Genomic DNA, 19,618 nt, shown 5'->3' with positions numbered 1-19,618 from the left:
GGTTACTGCTATATATCGCGCCAATTATGGTTATAGCACTATTTTATTTTATTTTGTTTCTTATTATTGCTATATATTTATTGCGTTCAATACTGAGGACTTTGACTTTCAGCATTAAATAATAAATATTATTTAATAATAATATTATTATATATTTAGAAAAAATATAATGCCGTTTTTAAATAAATAAGGTCACTCCCTTTTAATTTGCTTATCAAATTGTTATCATCATTAAGTAGAAAATAATTTTCTTCAATAATATCCGGTGGAAAAAAGAAACGTTTAATAATTATATTATTACTAATGCATTTTTTAATGTTTCTCTAATGTTATAAAAATAGGAAGTTAAATAAATTTGTATTTATCATTTTAAAATTAAAAACAATTAATAAAAGTTTTCGTGAGAAATTATTGATATAGTAAAAAAAAAAGTTAATTTGTAATTTAACAAATTATTTCCTTTCGAAAAAATATTACAATCATAAATTGTCGTCGTAGGAAAAATAGGCTCAATAACTTTAATAATAATTACTATACTTTTATAAGTAGTGATAAATGACAATGACAATGAAAAATGAAAATTTGAATTAATGTATTAATTAATTTCTTTCAATCTTTTTAATTCATAATATTTTGGGTCAATTTTAGTTAATGTTAAAATATTTTATTTGACTATTTAATAAAGGTTAAACCATAAATAGAGTTGGATGCAATGCTGACTTAAAATAAGTATAATTTTGTCAAATCTCAAATATAATTTATACTATTTATACTTCTAAAAAAATATCATTAACAGATATTCTGAAAATACTTGATAAAGTTTTAATGTATATATAATATATTTATAACAAAATTCTATTATATTATTGACAGGCATGTGCTAACAAAATTTCAAAAAAAAAAAAAACCAAAACAAGGAATAAAAATTAAATTGAGTTACATGCTTTATTTAAAGGATTTTGTTAGAACACATATAAATAAAAATTAAATTTTGTTATGAATTGAAATAGATAAAAGAATATAGCTTTAATTTTGGTTAATTCTCAAATTGTTGAACCATTATTATTATTATTATTGTTGTTGTTATTATTATATACAAATAAGAAAATAAAATTGGGTGTAGTGTTAAAAAAAGATAAAAAAATATATTTAAAAGAGAATGTTGTTATAAATTTTTTCAAATTTATTGTATCGAAAAATGCTTGGCATTATCTATGGGGGTTTAAGTGAGAAACTTTAATAAGGAAAAAAAATATGAAACTTCTCTATTCTGAGAAGAGATGTTTTGATGCGCTTTTATCTCGTTTATTTATGAAATATGTCTTTTGAATTTATTTGGATGTTATTAAATTATTAAAAAAATTACAATAAAAACTTTTTTTAATATGTTTGATAAAATTATAATAATAAAAATAAAAATATTAAAAAATATATATTTTTTAGAATTTATAATTTATATTTATTTTTTAAAGGTATTTTTATTTAAAAAATATTTTTAACATAATAAATAAACAAAAAAGTATTTTAATATTATTACACTTAAATATAATTATCAAATAAAAATATAATTTTATATGAGATATCTAAATATAAAATTATTTTTATTTTTTTAAAAAATATTTTAAAAATATATCACTTAAAAAGAAGATCTTTTTGTAAAAAGTCACACAAATAAACCTTTTATTTTAGCAAGATTAAAATAATATCCATTTTAATCTATTTCACAAAAATATCCATTAATAATTATCATATATATACATATATATCATGATTTTGAAAACGAAACGAGACTGATCGAATTAATTGAAAAATCGATCATTTAGTCGGTTCCATTGATACAAAAAATTGGCTAACAAAAACTATTTTAAAAATCGGTCGAATCAACGATTAACCAGTGTACCCATGAAATTGGGTGTTTTTTTTGGGATTTTCGATTCATTTTTCATATACCATTATACCCTCAAACGACCTCATTTTCTTTATCAACTCTCCTAGAAATACCCCACCTCTCTCTCTCTCAACCAGAAACCGGCAATAAAAATGATCCGGTCCGATACTTATAACCGTTGGAAAAAACCGTTTAAAAACCGTTGATTTGACCGGTTACTGATTGGTTGGATCGGACCGATAACCGGCCGGTTCGAATAAAACGAAGCAAATAAAAAAACAAAACAAAACAAAAGCAGAACCGTTCGTGACCAACCAACCCCACCCCCCAATTCTTCCCCCAATCATTCGTGCACTCCCTGGAGACTTCTGAAGCCAAGGAAAACCCTAGCCCTTCATTGCCGCCGCCGTCCCCGGGTCCTCAGCGCCGCCGCTGCTTCCTCTTCCCCGTGTCGTTTTCATCTTCGCTGGCACGTCGTTTTCATCTTCCTCTTCCCCAGGTAGCTCGGCACGTCGTTTTCATCTTCGCTGGCTTCTCGGCACGGAACCCAGGTTAGTGGCCCTGCTTTCAATTCTTCGCCTCCGCTTCTTCCTTTTAATTTCTGAATGTTCGGTCTTCTTCTTCTTTTGAAGTTCTGAAATTGTTGTTCAATTTTGTTCCATTTTTCTTGTAATGTTTTGTAAATTGTAATTGTCTGCTGCTGATAGATCTGTCTTGTATTTGCTGGTTGCTGATGGCTGTAAATTTTTTTTTCAAATTTACTGATGGCTCGATGGCTCTGTTAGTCTGTTGCTTTCAATTCTTTGCGCTGTTACTGACGGCTCTGTTACTGATGGCTCGATGGCTCTGTTAGTTGCTGATGGCACTTAATTTTTTTGTTCAAATTTACTGATGGCTTTGTTTGTAGGTGCTGGTTTTGCTGGGTGAAGGTTTAGTGGTTTGGAATGTTTTATAATGTGCTAATGTTTGTAATTGCTGGCTTTGTTTGTAATTGCTGGGTGAAGGTTTAGTGTTTTGTGATTATTGGTTAATGTTTTGGTTTAGTGTTCTCTCTTTTCCAGATTTCCCTTCTCCCTGTATTTCTGCATGTTGCTGAATTGGTAATCAATAAATTTGCCTTTTTGCTGTAAATCGGGACTTTACTAGGATTTGTTAAATTTGTTGCTGTAACTTGAATTTGTTGCTGAATTTGTTGCTTCCCAGTCACAGAATCAGAACAGAATGCTCAGTCAGTGCTTGATTGATTGGCTTTGCTCACTGATTGTATTTGATGATAAATTTTAAATTGATAACTTTTAAATTTTAAATTTGCTGCCCATGTTACTGATTCACTGTTCTTTCAGTGCTTTTTGTTGTTGTTAATAATTGTGATGAGTTTTGTTAAAATTTGCACTGCCTATATTACTGAGTGTTCCTTCAGTGCTTTTTGTTGTTGTTGATAATTGTGATGAACTTTGTTAAAATTTGCACTGCCTATGTTAATGATTCACGGATTCATCCCTCTTGTCATTATCATTGGCATGAACTCCAAACCAAAACCCCAACTCTCTGCATAAAATTGTAATGAAAGCTGATTGGGACTTTTTCTTCTACTTAAGGTATGAATCAGAATGATGAGGCCAAGTTGTGAATACACAAGTGTCAACGGACTATAATATACATTGAGTTTGTGACATTAGAGGGGTGTAATAATAACAATAATGGAGTCATGTTACTTGAATATTGAGGTTAACATTTAAACTCTCAGCTTCCCAGCCCTGTTTGATTCTTCATCTCAGGCAATTGAATCGAATCAACCAGGCCTTCCTTTTCTTTTTCTTTTAGTTGATTCTTAATTTTTCTAATATATGTAGCTTTCTGAATCAAGTGGATCAGATTATGTAGTTTTCTTGATTTGGGATATTTTTAGAGACGCATTAGAAGAGCTATTTTATTATTATGTTTGCTATAATATTCACATGTTCTGTATGCTTGTGATTGTTTCGGTGTTTACATTTTCTTTCCAAGTCACTTGCTGTGGTTGTTCTTTGAGTTAAGGCTTTGTATGTGTGTGTGAGAATATGTGATAATGTTGAATGCTGTTGCATCTAATAGGAGTTCTTGGAGTACCCTCATCTTTGGTCCTTTATAATTTATTTATTATTTTATTCTAAAACGATTTTTTCGGTTGAACCACCGGTTGGACTAATAAACCACTGAACCAGTTATTAAAACGGTTTGATGACCGGTCTGGTTTTCAGAACGTTGGTTTTGTGTTTTTATTAAATCTGTAGATGATTATCTGATTATTAAGCTCAGGTTCTGCTCTGCTGTTGTGTGTTTTGTGTTTTGTGTTTCAGGGTTTTAACTGCTGAGAGAGTAATACTAATATGCCGCTAATGTGTTTTGTATTTTTGTGACTTAATTATGCTCAGATAGTTAGATTAGATTGTGATTGTTTTATAATTTATTGAATTCAGTTATGGATGACACTATCAATCAAGAAGCGATTCCTGATAATAATACATCTGGGGATAACAAGTTGCCTGTATTAGAAAAATGACTCTTACATTCTTATACACTAAATGTGACTTGTATTAGATGGAGGTTGAAAAAATAATTAAGAGTAAAAGGTTACTAATTTTTTGGTTAATTTTTTGAATTGCTGGAATTTGTTTATCAGCTTAGGTTCTATTTCAATTTGGTTCATCCTTTTGTTCGATATTTTGTCTATATCTAATTAAATGTGAGGAATTTGAAGTCAGCATTTCTTGGAAGTTCTATTACACCATCAAACTGGTGATGTTTAAATGAAGAAAAGTAAGAGATGGTTAAAGATCGATTTGAAGATGAAGGTAGCATATTGAGGCTCTATGAAGAAACAAATTAATTTTAGATTTATTCATGTCTTGTTCTTCTGTGCAAATGTTGAGACTTGAATTTTGCCATGCTATCTGAGGCTAGATATATAGATTAAAGTCTTTAGTTGTTGCAAACTTGATACAATATATGCTAATCTGTTAATCAACATTCATGTGAGGTTTAAGATAAAATTAGTAAAACTTTTGTTGCTTAAGAGTAAATAAAACATAACAAGTTGAACTTATTTTATAAATATTTTGGACAGCTCCATCAAATGGAATTTTCGTAGAGAGCCCCATCAAATATTTTGCCTAGATTGTATGATTATTGATTAATTGTTCTGTTGTGTTTTGTGATTTTATAGTGATGTGATACTGTTTTATGCTTTTGTGATTCAATTGTACGGTCCATCATTATGTTGTAAGGTGTTTATTTATAATTTATTTATTATTTTATTATAAAACGATTTTTCAGGTTGAACCGATTAGACCAGTAAATCAGTGAACTAGTAGTTAGACCAGTTCGATAATCGGTCTGATTTTCAGAACCTTAATTTTTTGTTGAGTGAATTTGTTCTGAGTTAATTTTGCTGATGGGATTCTGAGTTAGAGTTGATGGTTGAATTATTGTTAATTTTGTATTCTGAGTTGGCTTGTTGCTGAAGTGATTCTGAATTTAGTTTGGATGTTGAGTCTGGATTTTTTGTTTAGTTTTCTTGATTTTGGATTTTTCAATTTTGGATCTGTTTTTGGATTATGAGTTTTCGTTGTTGAATACTTGATGGGATGTTGAAATGTTTTATGATTTTGAATTCTATTGTCATTAGTTTGAGTTTTTGTGTAACTTTGTGTATTCTATTGTTGTTGATTTTATATTTTTGTTACTAATGTAATGAGTATTGGGATTTTTTTATTTTAATAAATAAATGAATTATAATAATTATTAAAATAAATATTTCTTACACTGTAAACGAGATAATTTTGCATATATTTCGTTTACAGTGTAATAAGACAGGTGGATGCAACACGTGTATATCTCGCTTACATGTATTTTAAAAAAAATTAAAAATAATAAAAAATATTAATAATATCAATAATTCAAATTTTTGGGAGGGAGGTGCTTTCCATGTGATTAGCGCCTATGCACCGCAAGTGGGTTCGGACGAACAACACAAGACAAGGTTTTGGGAGGATCTAGAGAGTTTGGTTCAAGGCATACCTTTGGGAGATAAGATTTTCTTAGGAGGAGATTTAAATGGCCATGTTGGGAGAGAAGTGACTGGATATGGGAGTATTCACGGAGGCCATGGTTTCGGGGTGATCAATGCCGAGGGTAAAACTATTTTGGACTTTTCCTCAACTTTTGATCTTCTCATCGCAAATACATGTTTTAAAAAGAGAGACGAACATCTTATAACCTATAAGAGTGGCATGACAAGCTCTCAAATCGACTTCTTCTTGTTGAGGAGAGTCGACCGGAAATTTTGCATTAACTGTAAAATTATCCCGGGAGAGAGTTTGACAACACAACATAGGGTGCTCGTCATGGATTTTCGCGTTGAGCAAAAGTTGAGGAAAAGACATCATACGAAGAACCCAAGGACGAGGTGGTGGCGGATGAAAGGTGAGGAACAAAGAAGCTTCCTAAGACGGGTAGGAGAAGAGGCAAAGTGGGATGGGAATGGAAGCGCGGAAGAGATGTGGAGGGAGATGGCAGAAGTTATTAGAAGAACAGCAAAAGAAAGTTTTGGTGAATCTAAAGGAATAGGACCAAGAGACAAGGAGTCCTGGTGGTGGAATGCGAGTATACAAGAAAAGATAAAGATAAAAAGAGAATGCTTTAAAGAGTGGTTTTTATGCCGCAATGCAGATAACTGGGAAAAATATAAGGCGGCTAAGAAAGAGACAAAAGTGGATGTAAGTGAAGCAAGAACAAGAGCATATGAGGGTCTCTACCAGTCTTTGGGCACGAAAGAAGGAGAAAAATGTATATATAGAATTGCAAAGAGCCGGGAAAGAAGAACGAGAGATTTGGATCAGGTTAAGTGCATAAAGGATAAGGATGGAGAGGTGTTGGCTCAAAAGGAGAAGATTAATGAAAGGTGGAAGAGCTACTTCTACGAGTTATTTAATGAGGGACAGAAGACTCTTCCGAGCCTTGGTCGATTATGCACAAGGGAAGAAGATCAAAACTTTGACTACTATCGAAGGATTCGAGACTTCGAGGTAAAAGAGGCTCTAAAGCAGATGAAAAATGGCAGGGCAGTAGGACCTGATAATATCCCGATTGAGGTTTGGAAGGGTCTTGGAGGAAAATGCATCAACTGGTTAACCAAGCTTTTTAATGAGATTTTAAGGTCAAAGAAGATGCCTGATGAGTGGAGAAAGAGCACATTGGTACCTATCTACAAGAATAAGGGGGATATACAAAGTTGCGGAAATTATAGAGGAATTAAGCTTATGAGTCATACTATGAAGTTATGGGAAAGGGTGATAGAACGGAGGTTGAGAAAAGAGACACAAGTAACAGAGAATCAATTTGGATTTATGCCAGGCAGATCTACCACTGAAGCGATATATCTATTAAGAAGGATGATGGAGAAGTATCGTAGTAATAAAAGGGATCTACACATGGTGTTTATTGATTTGGAAAAAGCGTATGATAGGGTACCAAGGAGGTCTTATGGAAGGTTTTAGAAAAGAGGAGAGTAAGGATCGCATATATTCGGGCAATTAAAGACATGTATGATGGGGCCACAACTAGTGTGAAGACTCAAGGTGGTGTGACAGAGGAATTCCCTATTGGTATAGGATTACACCAGGGATCATCCTTAAGTCCATACCTTTTCACATTAGTCTTAGAAGTACTCACAGAGCACATCCAAGAGCCTGTGCCATGGTGCATGCTTTTTGCCGATGATATCGTCCTTATGGGAGAGTCAAGGGAAGACCTAAATAAGAAGTTGGAGTTATGGAGAGAAGCTCTAGAAGTGTATGGTCTGCGCATAAGCCGTAGCAAGACGGAATATATGGAATGTAAGTTCAGTCTGAGAAGGGAAAACTCCAATATAGAGGTGAAAATTGGAGAGAACACCCTACGAAAAGTTAAAAGTTTTAAGTATCTTGGGTGCATCATACAGGATAATGGAGAGATTGAACATGATGTAAATCATAGGATCCAAGCAGGTTGGTCAAAATGGCGGAGTGCATCTGGTTTTATATGCGACAAAAAAGTGCCTTTAAAACTTAAAGGTAAATTCTATCGCACCGTTATAAGACCGGCTATGCTGTATGGTACGGAGTGTTGGGCGGCTAAAGGGGAGCACGAACATAAGCTGAGTGTGGCAGAGATGAAGATGTTGAGATGGATGAGTGGTCATACGCGATTGGATAAAATAAGGAATGAAGATATAAGGGAGAGAGTTGGAGTAGCACCTATTGTGGAAAAGATGGTTGAATCGCGTCTCAGGTGGTTTGGACATGTGAGAAGAAGACCGATAGAACATCCAGTCAGGAGGGTGGATGAGATGGAAGATGGACAAAGGGCGAAAGGCAGAGGAAGACCTAAGAAGACCTAAGAAGACCATCCATGAGGTGGTCAAACGAGATCTACATGTAAACGGTCTCTCTGTAGACATGATACATGACAGAGCACAATGGCGTCGTTTGATTCATGTAGCCGACCCCACTTAGTGGGACAAGGCTTTGTTGTTGTTGTTGTTGTTGTTGTATCAATAATTCAAATTTTTAGTATGCAATTAGTACAAGATTAGTAGGAGAGAATAAAATGGATAAGTTTGATCAATTAGTACTCAAAAAGGTTGATGGGAGAGTGGGAAGAGAATTACGTTATCCCACGTGATTGGATCATAAGAGAATTGAAACGGTTATCTCCCACTCTCCCATCAACCTTTTTGAGTACTAATTGATCAAACTTATCCATTTTAATCTCTCCTACTAATCTTGTACTAATTACATGCTAAAAGTTTGGATTATTGATATTATTAATACTTTTTATTATTTTCAATTTTTTTTAAAAATGCATGTAATATTTATCTCGTTTACACTGTAAATGGGATATACACGTATCACATCCATCTGTTTTATCTCGTCGTGTAAACGAGATATATGTAAAATTATCTCGTTTACATGGTAAACGAGATAAGAGAAGTATTTATTTTGGTAAATATTTTTTAAATTATTTATTTCAATCATTATTATAATTAATTTATTTATTAAAATTTAAAAACCATGAGTATTGTTGCTAATTATTAGATTAAAACTTAGAAATTATTTTAAAAAAATTTTATTTTGTGAATTTTTAGTGATAAAATATAAACAAGTTATTATGTAAAATTATAAAATTTTAAAAATTTAAAAATTATTGAATTTGAAAATTTAAAATTCTATATTAAATTTTTAGTAATTTTATTATATATTTAATTAAATCAGTTTAATCACGGTTCAACTCTGATTAGACCATTAAATTATTGAACTAATCACCTTATCGATTTATTGACAAATTCGATTCTCACAACCTTATATATATATATATATATATATCATAATTATTTAGTTGATTTAAAAAGTAATGATAAATTTTAATATAAAATATAAATTTATTAGATCTTTTGACTAGAATTCTATCCATATTATAAATTTATCAATTTCATTCTATCTAATCCGATTTGTAAAAATAAATTTATTTTACTTAAATACGACATATAATCTTTTCATATTTTATAATATTAAATATTATTTATATATGATTAACTAATTAAATTATTAATTTGATATTAATAAGTATTTATACAAAAGATAAAAATTGGAGTTTAAATCTGGACTTGTTTCCCTCTGCTTTAAGCCCTAATGTTAAAGTGATGATTTACACATAATATGAATAAAATATGTGAAAACGTGTGATTTGGGTAAAATAAAATTATCACTGCAATTTACTCGTAATCTCTCATAAAAAAGCTCACTCTCAGTTGGAAAAAACTTACGCTCGCTTTATTTACTAAAAAGTAATAATTTAGAAAAAACATATGAAAACATTGATTTAGAGAAAGGAATAATTAATTATTTATTTTAGTTTAAAAATGTGAAAAACCAACAAGTAATGCAAATCCACAAACCAATAATTATTGTTTTTATAGACTAGGTGACCGTGTTTAAAGCAAAAAACGAAAAAGGAAAAAAAAAAAAGAAAAAAAAACGAGAGAGGAAGTCCAAAACTTTTTCTCTCATTCGCATAATCCAATACCTCTTCTTCCTCTGCAGTCTGCAATCTGAGTCTGCATCTCTGCATTCAACTTCTTCAGAAGAGAAGAGGATGGTTCTGTCTCAGAAGATTCACGAAGCTTTCAAGGGCACAGTAGAGAGGATCACGAGCGCTCGAACCGTCTCAGCCTTCAAAGAGAAAGGAGTTCTCAGTGTCTCCGAGTTCGTCACCGCCGGCGACAATCTCGTTGCCAAATGCCCCACTTGGTCCTGGTAAATTTTCCCCCTTCCTTTTTTTTTTCATCCCAAAGATTTAATCTTTCTTAATTAGGGTCCCTGTTACACGATGTTTTCGTTCCTCTAATGGATATTCGTTATTTCCAAAATATATATTTTTTTAAATATGCTTTCAAGCTTCAAAATTTTACCTCTCAGAAGGATTTCAATCAAGTTATATAGCTTCGGTCCCTGTAACAAAGGGTTTGGGGTCATATGGGACTTTCGGGGATGATTTGAATCATGTACTAATATTAAGTATTAACTACTAGCAAGCATTGAACATTTTCATTCATTTGTGTTATGGCAATTGCTAAAGCTCAAAATTAAGAGGTCCTTCTTTTTGTGCCCTCATTAATTGTTAATATTCTGTTTTCCCATTGCACATAATAGGGAATCTGGTGAGCCAAGCAAAAGGAAGCCATATTTGCCAGCGGATAAACAATTCTTAATTACTAGGAATGGTAAGAGTCGAGCTTGGGATGTATTTGTATGTCATACATCTTTGTTCTTGTTATCTTCAGTCTAGTTTGAACTGTGTTATGTTGTTCTTTCTGTCCTTAAAGCTAGAAAGTTATGATACCTGTATTTCCCTGAGGTTCTCCTGAATTTGTTATTGTGGTCTTAAACAAGTAACTGTGGCTGTCCTCATTAATGCTGGTTTATGAAGTTGCTTAACACTTGACAGTGCCTTGTTTGCGGAGAGCTGCATCTGTTGAAGAAGAATACGAAGCGGCTGGAGGAGAAGTTCTACTTGATGATGAAGAAAATGATGGCTGGCTAGCAACTCATGGAAAACCTAAAGGTATGTATGTTGCTGGAGGCATTATTCTAGGGTTGTGTTACATTGCCTTACACAAGCTTGGGGTTAGGTTAGTCCACTACCTAAAATAACCCCCACAATCTTAGTGCAATAATGGTTTCGTAGTATTTGCTTTTTACAAATATAGGCTTATCCCAAAGTTAGTTAGTATTATGTTCATTAAATGCAAGTGGTGGGGCAACAGCATCGCAGATCGGTGTCAACGTCAGACTCTCATGTCGAGCTTCTGGGCGTGCCACAACCCCCATCTAATCATAAACTTCCACCTTTCTTTCCCTAAAACAGACTCTTACCAATTCTTTCCACCCTCGTCATCTATGCTTCGATCTGTGCTCATTGTTGTGACCACTGTTTCGTTGAATTCCCCAATTCTGCTCCTCCTTTTGATGAAAAAGAGAGTGAATGACCAAGTTGCTCCATTGACATACTCACATAAACATATTGGGTTGGCCAATCAAATCCCTTAATAATCTGTTTTCCACCTTGGAGCTGCTCCCCTCCCCACCAACCCACCACAACCACAAAAAAAACCCTTGACGGGCTTTCCATATTTGAATTAAGTTCTTCCCACTTGTGAGTGGGATACCAGCAAATGTCCAGGTAGACAGGTATTAAGGTCTCAGCAACTGTTTTTCCCTTGAGTCCAGTGTGGCTAGCTCACCTCCAGCCAACAAAGACCTAAGGATTTATCTGCAAAATATTGAAATCTCCAAAATTTCAAATAAATTTTCAAGCTACTAACCAGAATTGAAATAATTACCATTGAAATTGAAATAAAATCCGTCCTATGGTTGTGAGCATGAATAATATATCTGTTTATAATACTTTTTTATACAGGACTAGCATAAGTCCCAAACTTGTGGGAGTAACAAAACAAGAGCTTCTATTCTATATCAGTATATTGTGATTTGGTTCTAATCCCATTCCTTGATGCTCATACCTTACACCTGTATTATTACTTTTTATTTCTTTCTTTCAAGAAACCAAATCCGACGAGGAAGAGGATTTACCTTCCATGGAAAGCCTAGAAATCAGCAAAAAGGGACCTATTAAGCAAATTTCATCCTACATGAGAGGTGATGAGGAAGATGATATTCCGGATATGGCTGAGTTTGAAGAAACTGATAACATTGTTACAGATCCTGTAAGTTGGGTATCACTTTCTAGGAAGTTAGATTGTTGTTTCCTAACTGTTATACATCTGTATTTGGATTGAAAAGTGAAGTTTTATTGAATCACATGAAAGAGAACAGAAATATGTATCGTCTGTCATATGCAGATGTATTCTCATACTATGCTTGTTGTAAGAGTCTTTTCAGGGTAGTCTGTCCTCGCAATATTTGTTGGAATTAAAATGTTAGGTAGGCTGTAGGCAATTACAACCTGAAAGTGAGCTCTAACTCAATTTTTCATTTTAATACTTTTTATTTTTTATTTGCATAATTTGTAATAGTAATATAATATTTCAAATAATTCTCCACTAGTTTACTTATTTTTTATTAACTATATACTTTCACTGTTTACTTGTTTAGTACTGATTTAAGAAATGTGATTTTGTCATTGTTTACTCTTCAGTCTACATATCTAGTGGCTCATGAACCTGATGATGATAATATTCTACGAACCCGAACTTACGACGTTAGTATCACGTAAGATGAGTTTCAAACTTTCAGTGTAACTTTTCTTGATTGCCATTTTGTTCCTGAACAAACTGCTACTTGTGATATCAGAGAAGACTGGGTATCTTTTCTCGACATATCACACAAGTGCTAAGATTTTCCTGAATAAACTATTGGAGGATATTTATTCCTGACATATTTGTACTTCTCCTATTTTCTTTGTTGTATCTTGTTCTTTCTGTCAGATAGAAAGGACTACCTATTTTGTATTTGAAACAAACAGTCTTTAGACAATAGTTTGAAAAGTTCTATTTGACTTGTTTGTAGGTATGATAAATATTATCAAACACCTCGAGTATGGCTTACCGGGTATGATGAGGTTTGTTTTCCACAAGATCTTCTTTTAACTATATATATTCATTCACTTTTGTCTGGTCTATAAGCCTACGGTGAACCTACCAGGACAACTAATGTTTGCTTATTTTAAGTAGTGGATATAAATGATGTGAATATCCTGAACTGGGGGCTCAGGGGCTGGGTTAATAACAGTTCCTTAATCTTTTTTCATTTTTATACCTTGGAAACTTAGTTCACTGGTTTATGATCCCATCTTTCCATCTTGCAGTCAAGGATGCTTTTGCAACAAGAACTTGTCCTTGAAGATGTTAGTCAGGACCATGCTCGCAAAACGGTGAGATATGACATGAATTGTTTATGTGAAAGATATTTTATCAGAATTCAATACGATGTTTATTGTTGGATGAATCATTTTGATGTATAGATCATAGTTACATGCTTAAAGGGTAAAACTATTAAGCTTAATACTTACTATGTTTTTAACCCCTCTATTTATCAATTTATAGTTTGCTAAACTTATGTTAATACGTTGTTGTTCTAACATGAAATATATACAGGTAACAATTGAGGACCACCCTCACTTGCCTGGTAAGCATGCATCTATTCATCCATGTCGACATGGAGCAGTGATGAAGAAAATCATTGATGTGTTGATGTCACGTGGGGTTGAGCCAGAAGTTGACAAGTAAACCCTTTCTGTCTAAGATATTATTGCTTTCATAGAAACGTAATTAAAATCTTCCACCTGGTGATATAAGCTGGAGTTTTCTTTTAATAAATCTAAAGCAACATTGTCTGTAATTGTTTACAACATCCATACAAATATTGTTTCCTGATTAGCTTCACAATTTTTTATTTATCGGATATGTAATTACCGGGTTTCAGGTGATGGAATATTTGATTATGGAATCTGCTTAAAGATTGTTTGTAGCATATAGTCAAGCATGCATTTGTTTTTTGTTCAATAGTCATTTACCCCTTTCCTAGTTTCCATGGTTAATTATATTATGTTCCTCGAGATAGCGGCAACTTTATATGCTTGAGATGCCATATTGAATTCCAACATGTATGCTTATGCCTGTTAATTTAACTTCAACCACTCCATACAACTTGAATTCCCATAAATAATGACTTGTTTTTATTCAAATTCGTGAGTTGTGTAAGCTTTCAACTGGAACTTGGTACGGCGCTTCTGGATCTGGTCACTCTTAGCAATGCCTGACTTAGTATAATCACATTTTATTCCTTGGAGTGGCATAACTAAATATAAGTGATGTATTTGTGTAGGTACCTGTTCTTATTCTTAAAGTTTATGGCCTCTGTAATTCCAACTATTGAGTATGATTACACAATGGACTTTGATCTTGGTAGCTCCAACAACAACTGACTAAGGTAACTGATTTTTATTTATTTTCCTTAGTATCATAACATGGCTTTTTTCTTTCATTCTTATATTCTTTTGTTTTTTTTCAGATGGTAGTAGCACATTCAAGTATAATTGGGGAATATACTCCATTGTTGATCTCCCATTGGATCCAATGCAGAAACACTCAGTCCTTTTATCTTGTTTTGTTGGTTTGTTGCGCATGTATTCAAATTGCGTATAAACCTTGCTGTTGTTGCCAAGTGTACATGTCATGTAAATTACAGCCACGTTAGTGTGGTTTGGTTACTGTCTTTGTACATATATAGCTAACTCTATGTCACTCTCTATAATGAAATATATGGCAGCCAATGCTTATCGTTACGTTCCCCCTAACTTCTATTTTAAAAAAAAATCATAGATTTCATTAAGATAACAAGAGTTACAATTAGGACCACTTGAGTCAGCAGTAATAGAAGAAATGAGATTTTCCAACAAAAATTAACCTAGAGAGAATGATAGTCAAATAGCAGTCACTATTCGCTTGTGTGTGAATCACACTTAAAATGTGCGGCGAAACTTGTAGTTGATTTTGTTTAGTCGCTTGTGCTCTTCATGCATAGGAAATTGAAAGTGTTAAATGAAGATCAAAATGTGTCACCTTTTATGGTTTTTAAAAGCGAATCACTTCCTTAATGTTGAGCTTGTTAAGTTATTATGTACGTTTTTGTAGTGAAATGCTGATTAGATTTGGACTTATAGCTTGATAGTTATATGACATTCAAGTTGAGTAATGAAAGATTACCACCAAATATAGGACCAGCGAATTTTAGGGTTTAATTTTGATGTATTTAGTATTTACCGAGTAAAATATTTATACTGTCATTTAATGTATGAATCATTCATGTTAGACAATGTAAAAAGTTGTTATATTTACTAATCTAATATTACGTGGATGTACATGTAAAAAGTAAAAATCAAACTGCCTTATACTCACACTATATCAAAATTAAATTCTTCTTTAGAAATTGCTAATATCCCTTACCAAAAAAATATGCCATAAATAACTAGATTGTTTAGATGAGCTTATAATAAAATATCTTTTTTTTAATTATCTTTTTCTAAAAGATCATTTAAAAAAGTAAAAATAATTTATTTATTATGTGAAAAATATTTTTTTTATTTAATTTTTTTTAAAATATAAATGGTAGCTTCTAAAAAATGCAGATTATTTTTAATATGAGATGAAGACGGGTTTTGGTTGAATATTAATATTTGAAGTATATGACAGAATTGTGAATGTGCAGAAAATATATCCAACACGCATCCTACTTATTGACTTTTCACTTGCAAAATCCACTATAATTATACCAAATAATCTCATTTTCAACAAAAACACCAATATGTTTTTCATATAAAAAAAAAATTAGCCTCTAAAATTTATATAATATCAATATTAAAAAGAAAGAAAAGGAAAATATATGATTGATAATTTGATATAGTGCTTATTGTGTAGAATGGTAAACGTGTCTCCCCTGTATATAATTGCTATAAATGGTCCATCTTCTCCGATCTGAATCTATCAAAAAGAAAATAACATAACAGCAGAGTGATCACTGATCAGTCGCTGAATACAGCTAATTAACACAAGACCATGAGGAAACAATACCTCTCTTTTCTTCTTCTATCTCTCTTCCTTTCTGCAGATGCCCGTGGCGATTCCAATGTAAGTATTCAATTTCACACATACACACCTCTCTTCTAAATTTATCTATTCATATACGTACTTTAATTTAATTTTACACTCTTCACGAACAATCTTATTGGTGTTCCGATCCATCTAATCAACATGTATGTATCTATGTATGTATGTACGTATAAGCAGGAGTGTGTGTACACGATGTACGTGAAAACCGGATCCATCATAAAGGGAGGAACAGACGCAAACATAACTGTCACTCTCAGTGACGCAAAGGCCCGCGAGGTTCGAGTCCCGAACCTCCGGGCCTGGGGGATCATGGGCCAAGGCTATGACTACCTGGAGCGCGGCAATCTTGACGCCTTCACCGGCCGAGGCCCATGCATAGACACCCCGGTCTGCCGCCTCAACCTCACCTCTGACGGCTCTGGCTCCCACCATGGTTGGTATTGCGACTATGTTGAGGTAACTACCACTGGCCCCCATAAATCATGCTCCCAGACCTTCTTCTACGTTGACCAGTGGCTCGCTGATGATGTCAGCCCCTACAATCTCACCGCCGTCCTCGACGGATGCCACCGTGCACAATACGCCCGTCGTGGCAGCAGGTTCAGTGTCGGGAATAATGCCAAGTTATCGTCGGCTTGATGAGATAGATGCATGATTCAATTCATTGATTCATCGTTCTTTCTTTTTCCTTCTTTTGATTTATTTTCTTTTGTGGTAGTTGATGTTTGATCTCTTTTAGTTGTTTTCAATTTCGTGCATGCTGTAGAGAAGTGGTATGTGATGATGCTTTATGCGTATGCATGGTGAAAATTGTTAATTGAAAGGATATTCTTCTTGGGTATTGGCGTTGTAACGAGGAATTATTTATGGTGAAAATCCTTAATTTCACGTAAAGTTAAAATTGACTATACTTAAATTTTCATCTTTATTTATTTGACAACTGTTCCTACCCTGACCCAACGCTATGGCCCAGGTCCAAATACGCCAAAAGGCCCAATCCAAAGATTGGCCTTCGTTATTCACCGACCTCTTCAAAAGAGGTCGGACTCAACACAGACTTCTTTCCAAAGAAGTCGGGCTCAAGAGATAGCTGGCAGGTAACACTTATTCAAATAAGTAACTGCCCCTGAAATCTCTCAACCCACTTCTAGAAGGCATATCTCAACAATCCCTAGATAAAGGGACGGTTATCCACCTAAAAAGGTGGCACTACTCCAACGGTGGTTATTGGATCACCACTATAAATATCCTGACACTCCTCAGGTATCTCTAAGTTCCAATGCATTCTAAACCTGCTTAACCCCATGCTGACTTAGGCATCGGAGTGTCTTTGCAGGTACCACCCCCCATCTCTTGGAACACACAACTCGGAGGCGGCTCGGAGACCACACTCCTCCAGCGCTTGGGCCTCAAACAAGTCCAACCACCGTCCGGTTCTAGGTAAGCCCCGGAACATTGGCGCCGTTGCCGGGGACCTGGAGCTCAACTCTTGATAATGGCGGATGATCAATAACATAGTCAAACAACCACTCGACATGAATAAGATGCAAGCATGTTAAAAAGAAGCTGGAATACAGTTTCTATGGATATCAGAAATCCCGTAAAAACTTCTCCCAATGGGCAGAGGATATCAAATAGGGATGATGATTCTACTTCTACAGTTAAATTGGATTAAAAGAGAAGAAAGCACCGTCCCAAGGCCATTGTAAGAAACAAACCAAGACGAACTCGAAAGCCAATTGAATAAAAGAATTTTCAATTCAGAAAATTCAATTGGCAAAAGAAGTTACGTGAAAAAAAAAGACGAACTCGAAAGCCAATTGAATAAAAGAATTTTCAATTCAGAAAATTCAATTGGCAAAAGAAGTTACGTGAAAAGAAAAAAGAGGAAAAGGGAACGTGACTAATCCCAACCTCTTCGTGAAATAAGATGGACAATGACATCTGTGCCAACTTACAATCTCGGAAAAATCCATGATACCCACTCATGAAATGGAACAGTTGCATGTTTCAAATACACAGCATCAGCCAATTTGAATGCAACCCAATCCGACAACGGAGTGATGAATCCAGTTTTTTCTTCAGTGGATTCACCTGTCAATTACAACAGTGAATAACACAAAGAATTCTCATGGTACATCTTTCGTTGGTTGCTCACAAATTACATCATTGCCAATGAATATGGAAAGAAATATTCCTGTGGTAGAATTTAATGTTGTTTGCACACCAATAAAGATGGATGTCTTCCAGGAAGAAAACTGGAATCCAATCCAAAGAAAAAAAGAAAGTCGGGGTGACAAAGGCCCAATTTTCATTGGAGGGAATGATGGTCAGACTCTTCTTCAAAGGTCGGATGAGCCGGGAGCTCACCAAAGAAAATCCGACCTCTTTTAGAGAGCTCACGAATAAAGTCCGACCTCTTTTAAAGGTCAGACTTTACAATAAGGTCGGATGAGTTGGGAGCTCACCAAAGAAAATCCGACCTCTTTTAGAGAGCTCATGAAGAAAAGTCCGACCTCTTTTAAAGGTTAGACTTTACAATAAGGTCGGATGAGTTGGGAGCTCACCAAAGAAAATCCGACCTCTTTTAGAGAGCTCACGAATAAAAGTCCGACCTCTTTTAAAGGTCAGACTTTATAATAAGGTCAGATGAGTTGGGAGCTCACCAAAGAAAATCCGACCTCTTTTAGAGAGCTCATGAAGAAAGTCCGACCTCTTTAAAAGGTTAGACTCTACAATGAGATCTAAAACCTCATTGCTCAGAAGAATCCGACCTCTTTAGATTCGACAAGGAAAAAATCCGACCTCGTTTTGGAGTCTGTAAAAATCCGACCTCTTTCACGATCAACCTACAATGAGGTCAAAAATCTCAAAGAATATCAGAAAGAGATTCCGACTTCTTTTAAAGATCAGAGTCTACAATGAGGTCGAAAACCTCCAAGCTTAGAAAGAAAGTCCGACCTCTTTCCAAGCTTAGAAAGAAAAATCCAACCTCTTCTAAAGATCCAAGCTTATGAAGATAATTTGACCTCCTCTGAGGATTCAAGTCTACAAATAAAAATCCGACTTCCTTTAAGAGCTTACAAAGAAAAGTCCGACTTTTTTCTTGAGGTACAACTTCGAGAACCAGATCCCAAGCATAAATGGCCATGAGAAGGTCATACGAAGAAATTTCTCAACTGACAACCTCATCTTAATCCAAAATGACATCGGACCAAAAGCGGACGAAGAAAGGCCAACACCAAAATGAAAAGATTCAACAAAGTCACTTAAGACTTGAAAAAGAACTACTACAACATACTCAACTTACTCGAAAACAATCTACCTAGATTGTGCCATGTTTACAACAGAAGGGATACTACAGCTAGAAAGCGCACCTTACTCCTTAATGCACACTTTTTCTGACTTGAAGTGATGAGATCCAAAGTGGCGTAAGAAGTTATAAATGCAAATCGTGGTCCGACCTCATTAAGCCACTTGTACTAAATCAAACTGGCAAGGGGCAAAGCCTAAAACAAATTGCA

General features: G+C 34.1%; 2 protein-coding genes across 2 annotated transcripts; both read left to right on the top strand.

The window, feature by feature from the left end:
• Nucleotides 1-2,245: 2,245 nt before the first annotated feature.
• On the top strand, nt 2,246-14,770 carry LOC112789458 (autophagy-related protein 3). Its single transcript, XM_072229394.1, has 11 exons — nt 2,246-2,439; nt 10,009-10,221; nt 10,618-10,688; nt 10,913-11,029; nt 12,028-12,191; nt 12,623-12,696; nt 12,994-13,045; nt 13,292-13,357; nt 13,581-13,708; nt 14,311-14,415; nt 14,497-14,770. Exons 2-10 carry the CDS (start codon nt 10,061-10,063, stop codon nt 14,408-14,410), a joined length of 933 nt encoding a protein of 310 aa, XP_072085495.1. The 5' UTR covers nt 2,246-2,439; nt 10,009-10,060; the 3' UTR covers nt 14,411-14,415; nt 14,497-14,770.
• Nucleotides 14,771-15,956: 1,186 nt separating this feature from the next.
• On the top strand, nt 15,957-17,004 carry LOC112769526 (PLAT domain-containing protein 3). The gene is made up of 2 exons (XM_025814038.3): nt 15,957-16,112; nt 16,272-17,004. Exons 1-2 carry the CDS (start codon nt 16,041-16,043, stop codon nt 16,731-16,733), a joined length of 534 nt encoding a protein of 177 aa, XP_025669823.1. The 5' UTR covers nt 15,957-16,040; the 3' UTR covers nt 16,734-17,004.
• The last annotated feature ends 2,614 nt before the right edge of the window (nt 17,005-19,618 follow it).

This window comes from Arachis hypogaea, chromosome 3, assembly GCF_003086295.3.
Source record: "Arachis hypogaea cultivar Tifrunner chromosome 3, arahy.Tifrunner.gnm2.J5K5, whole genome shotgun sequence".
NCBI lineage: Eukaryota > Viridiplantae > Streptophyta > Magnoliopsida > Fabales > Fabaceae > Arachis > Arachis hypogaea.
This window is presented reverse-complemented; position numbering and strand designations above follow the sequence as displayed.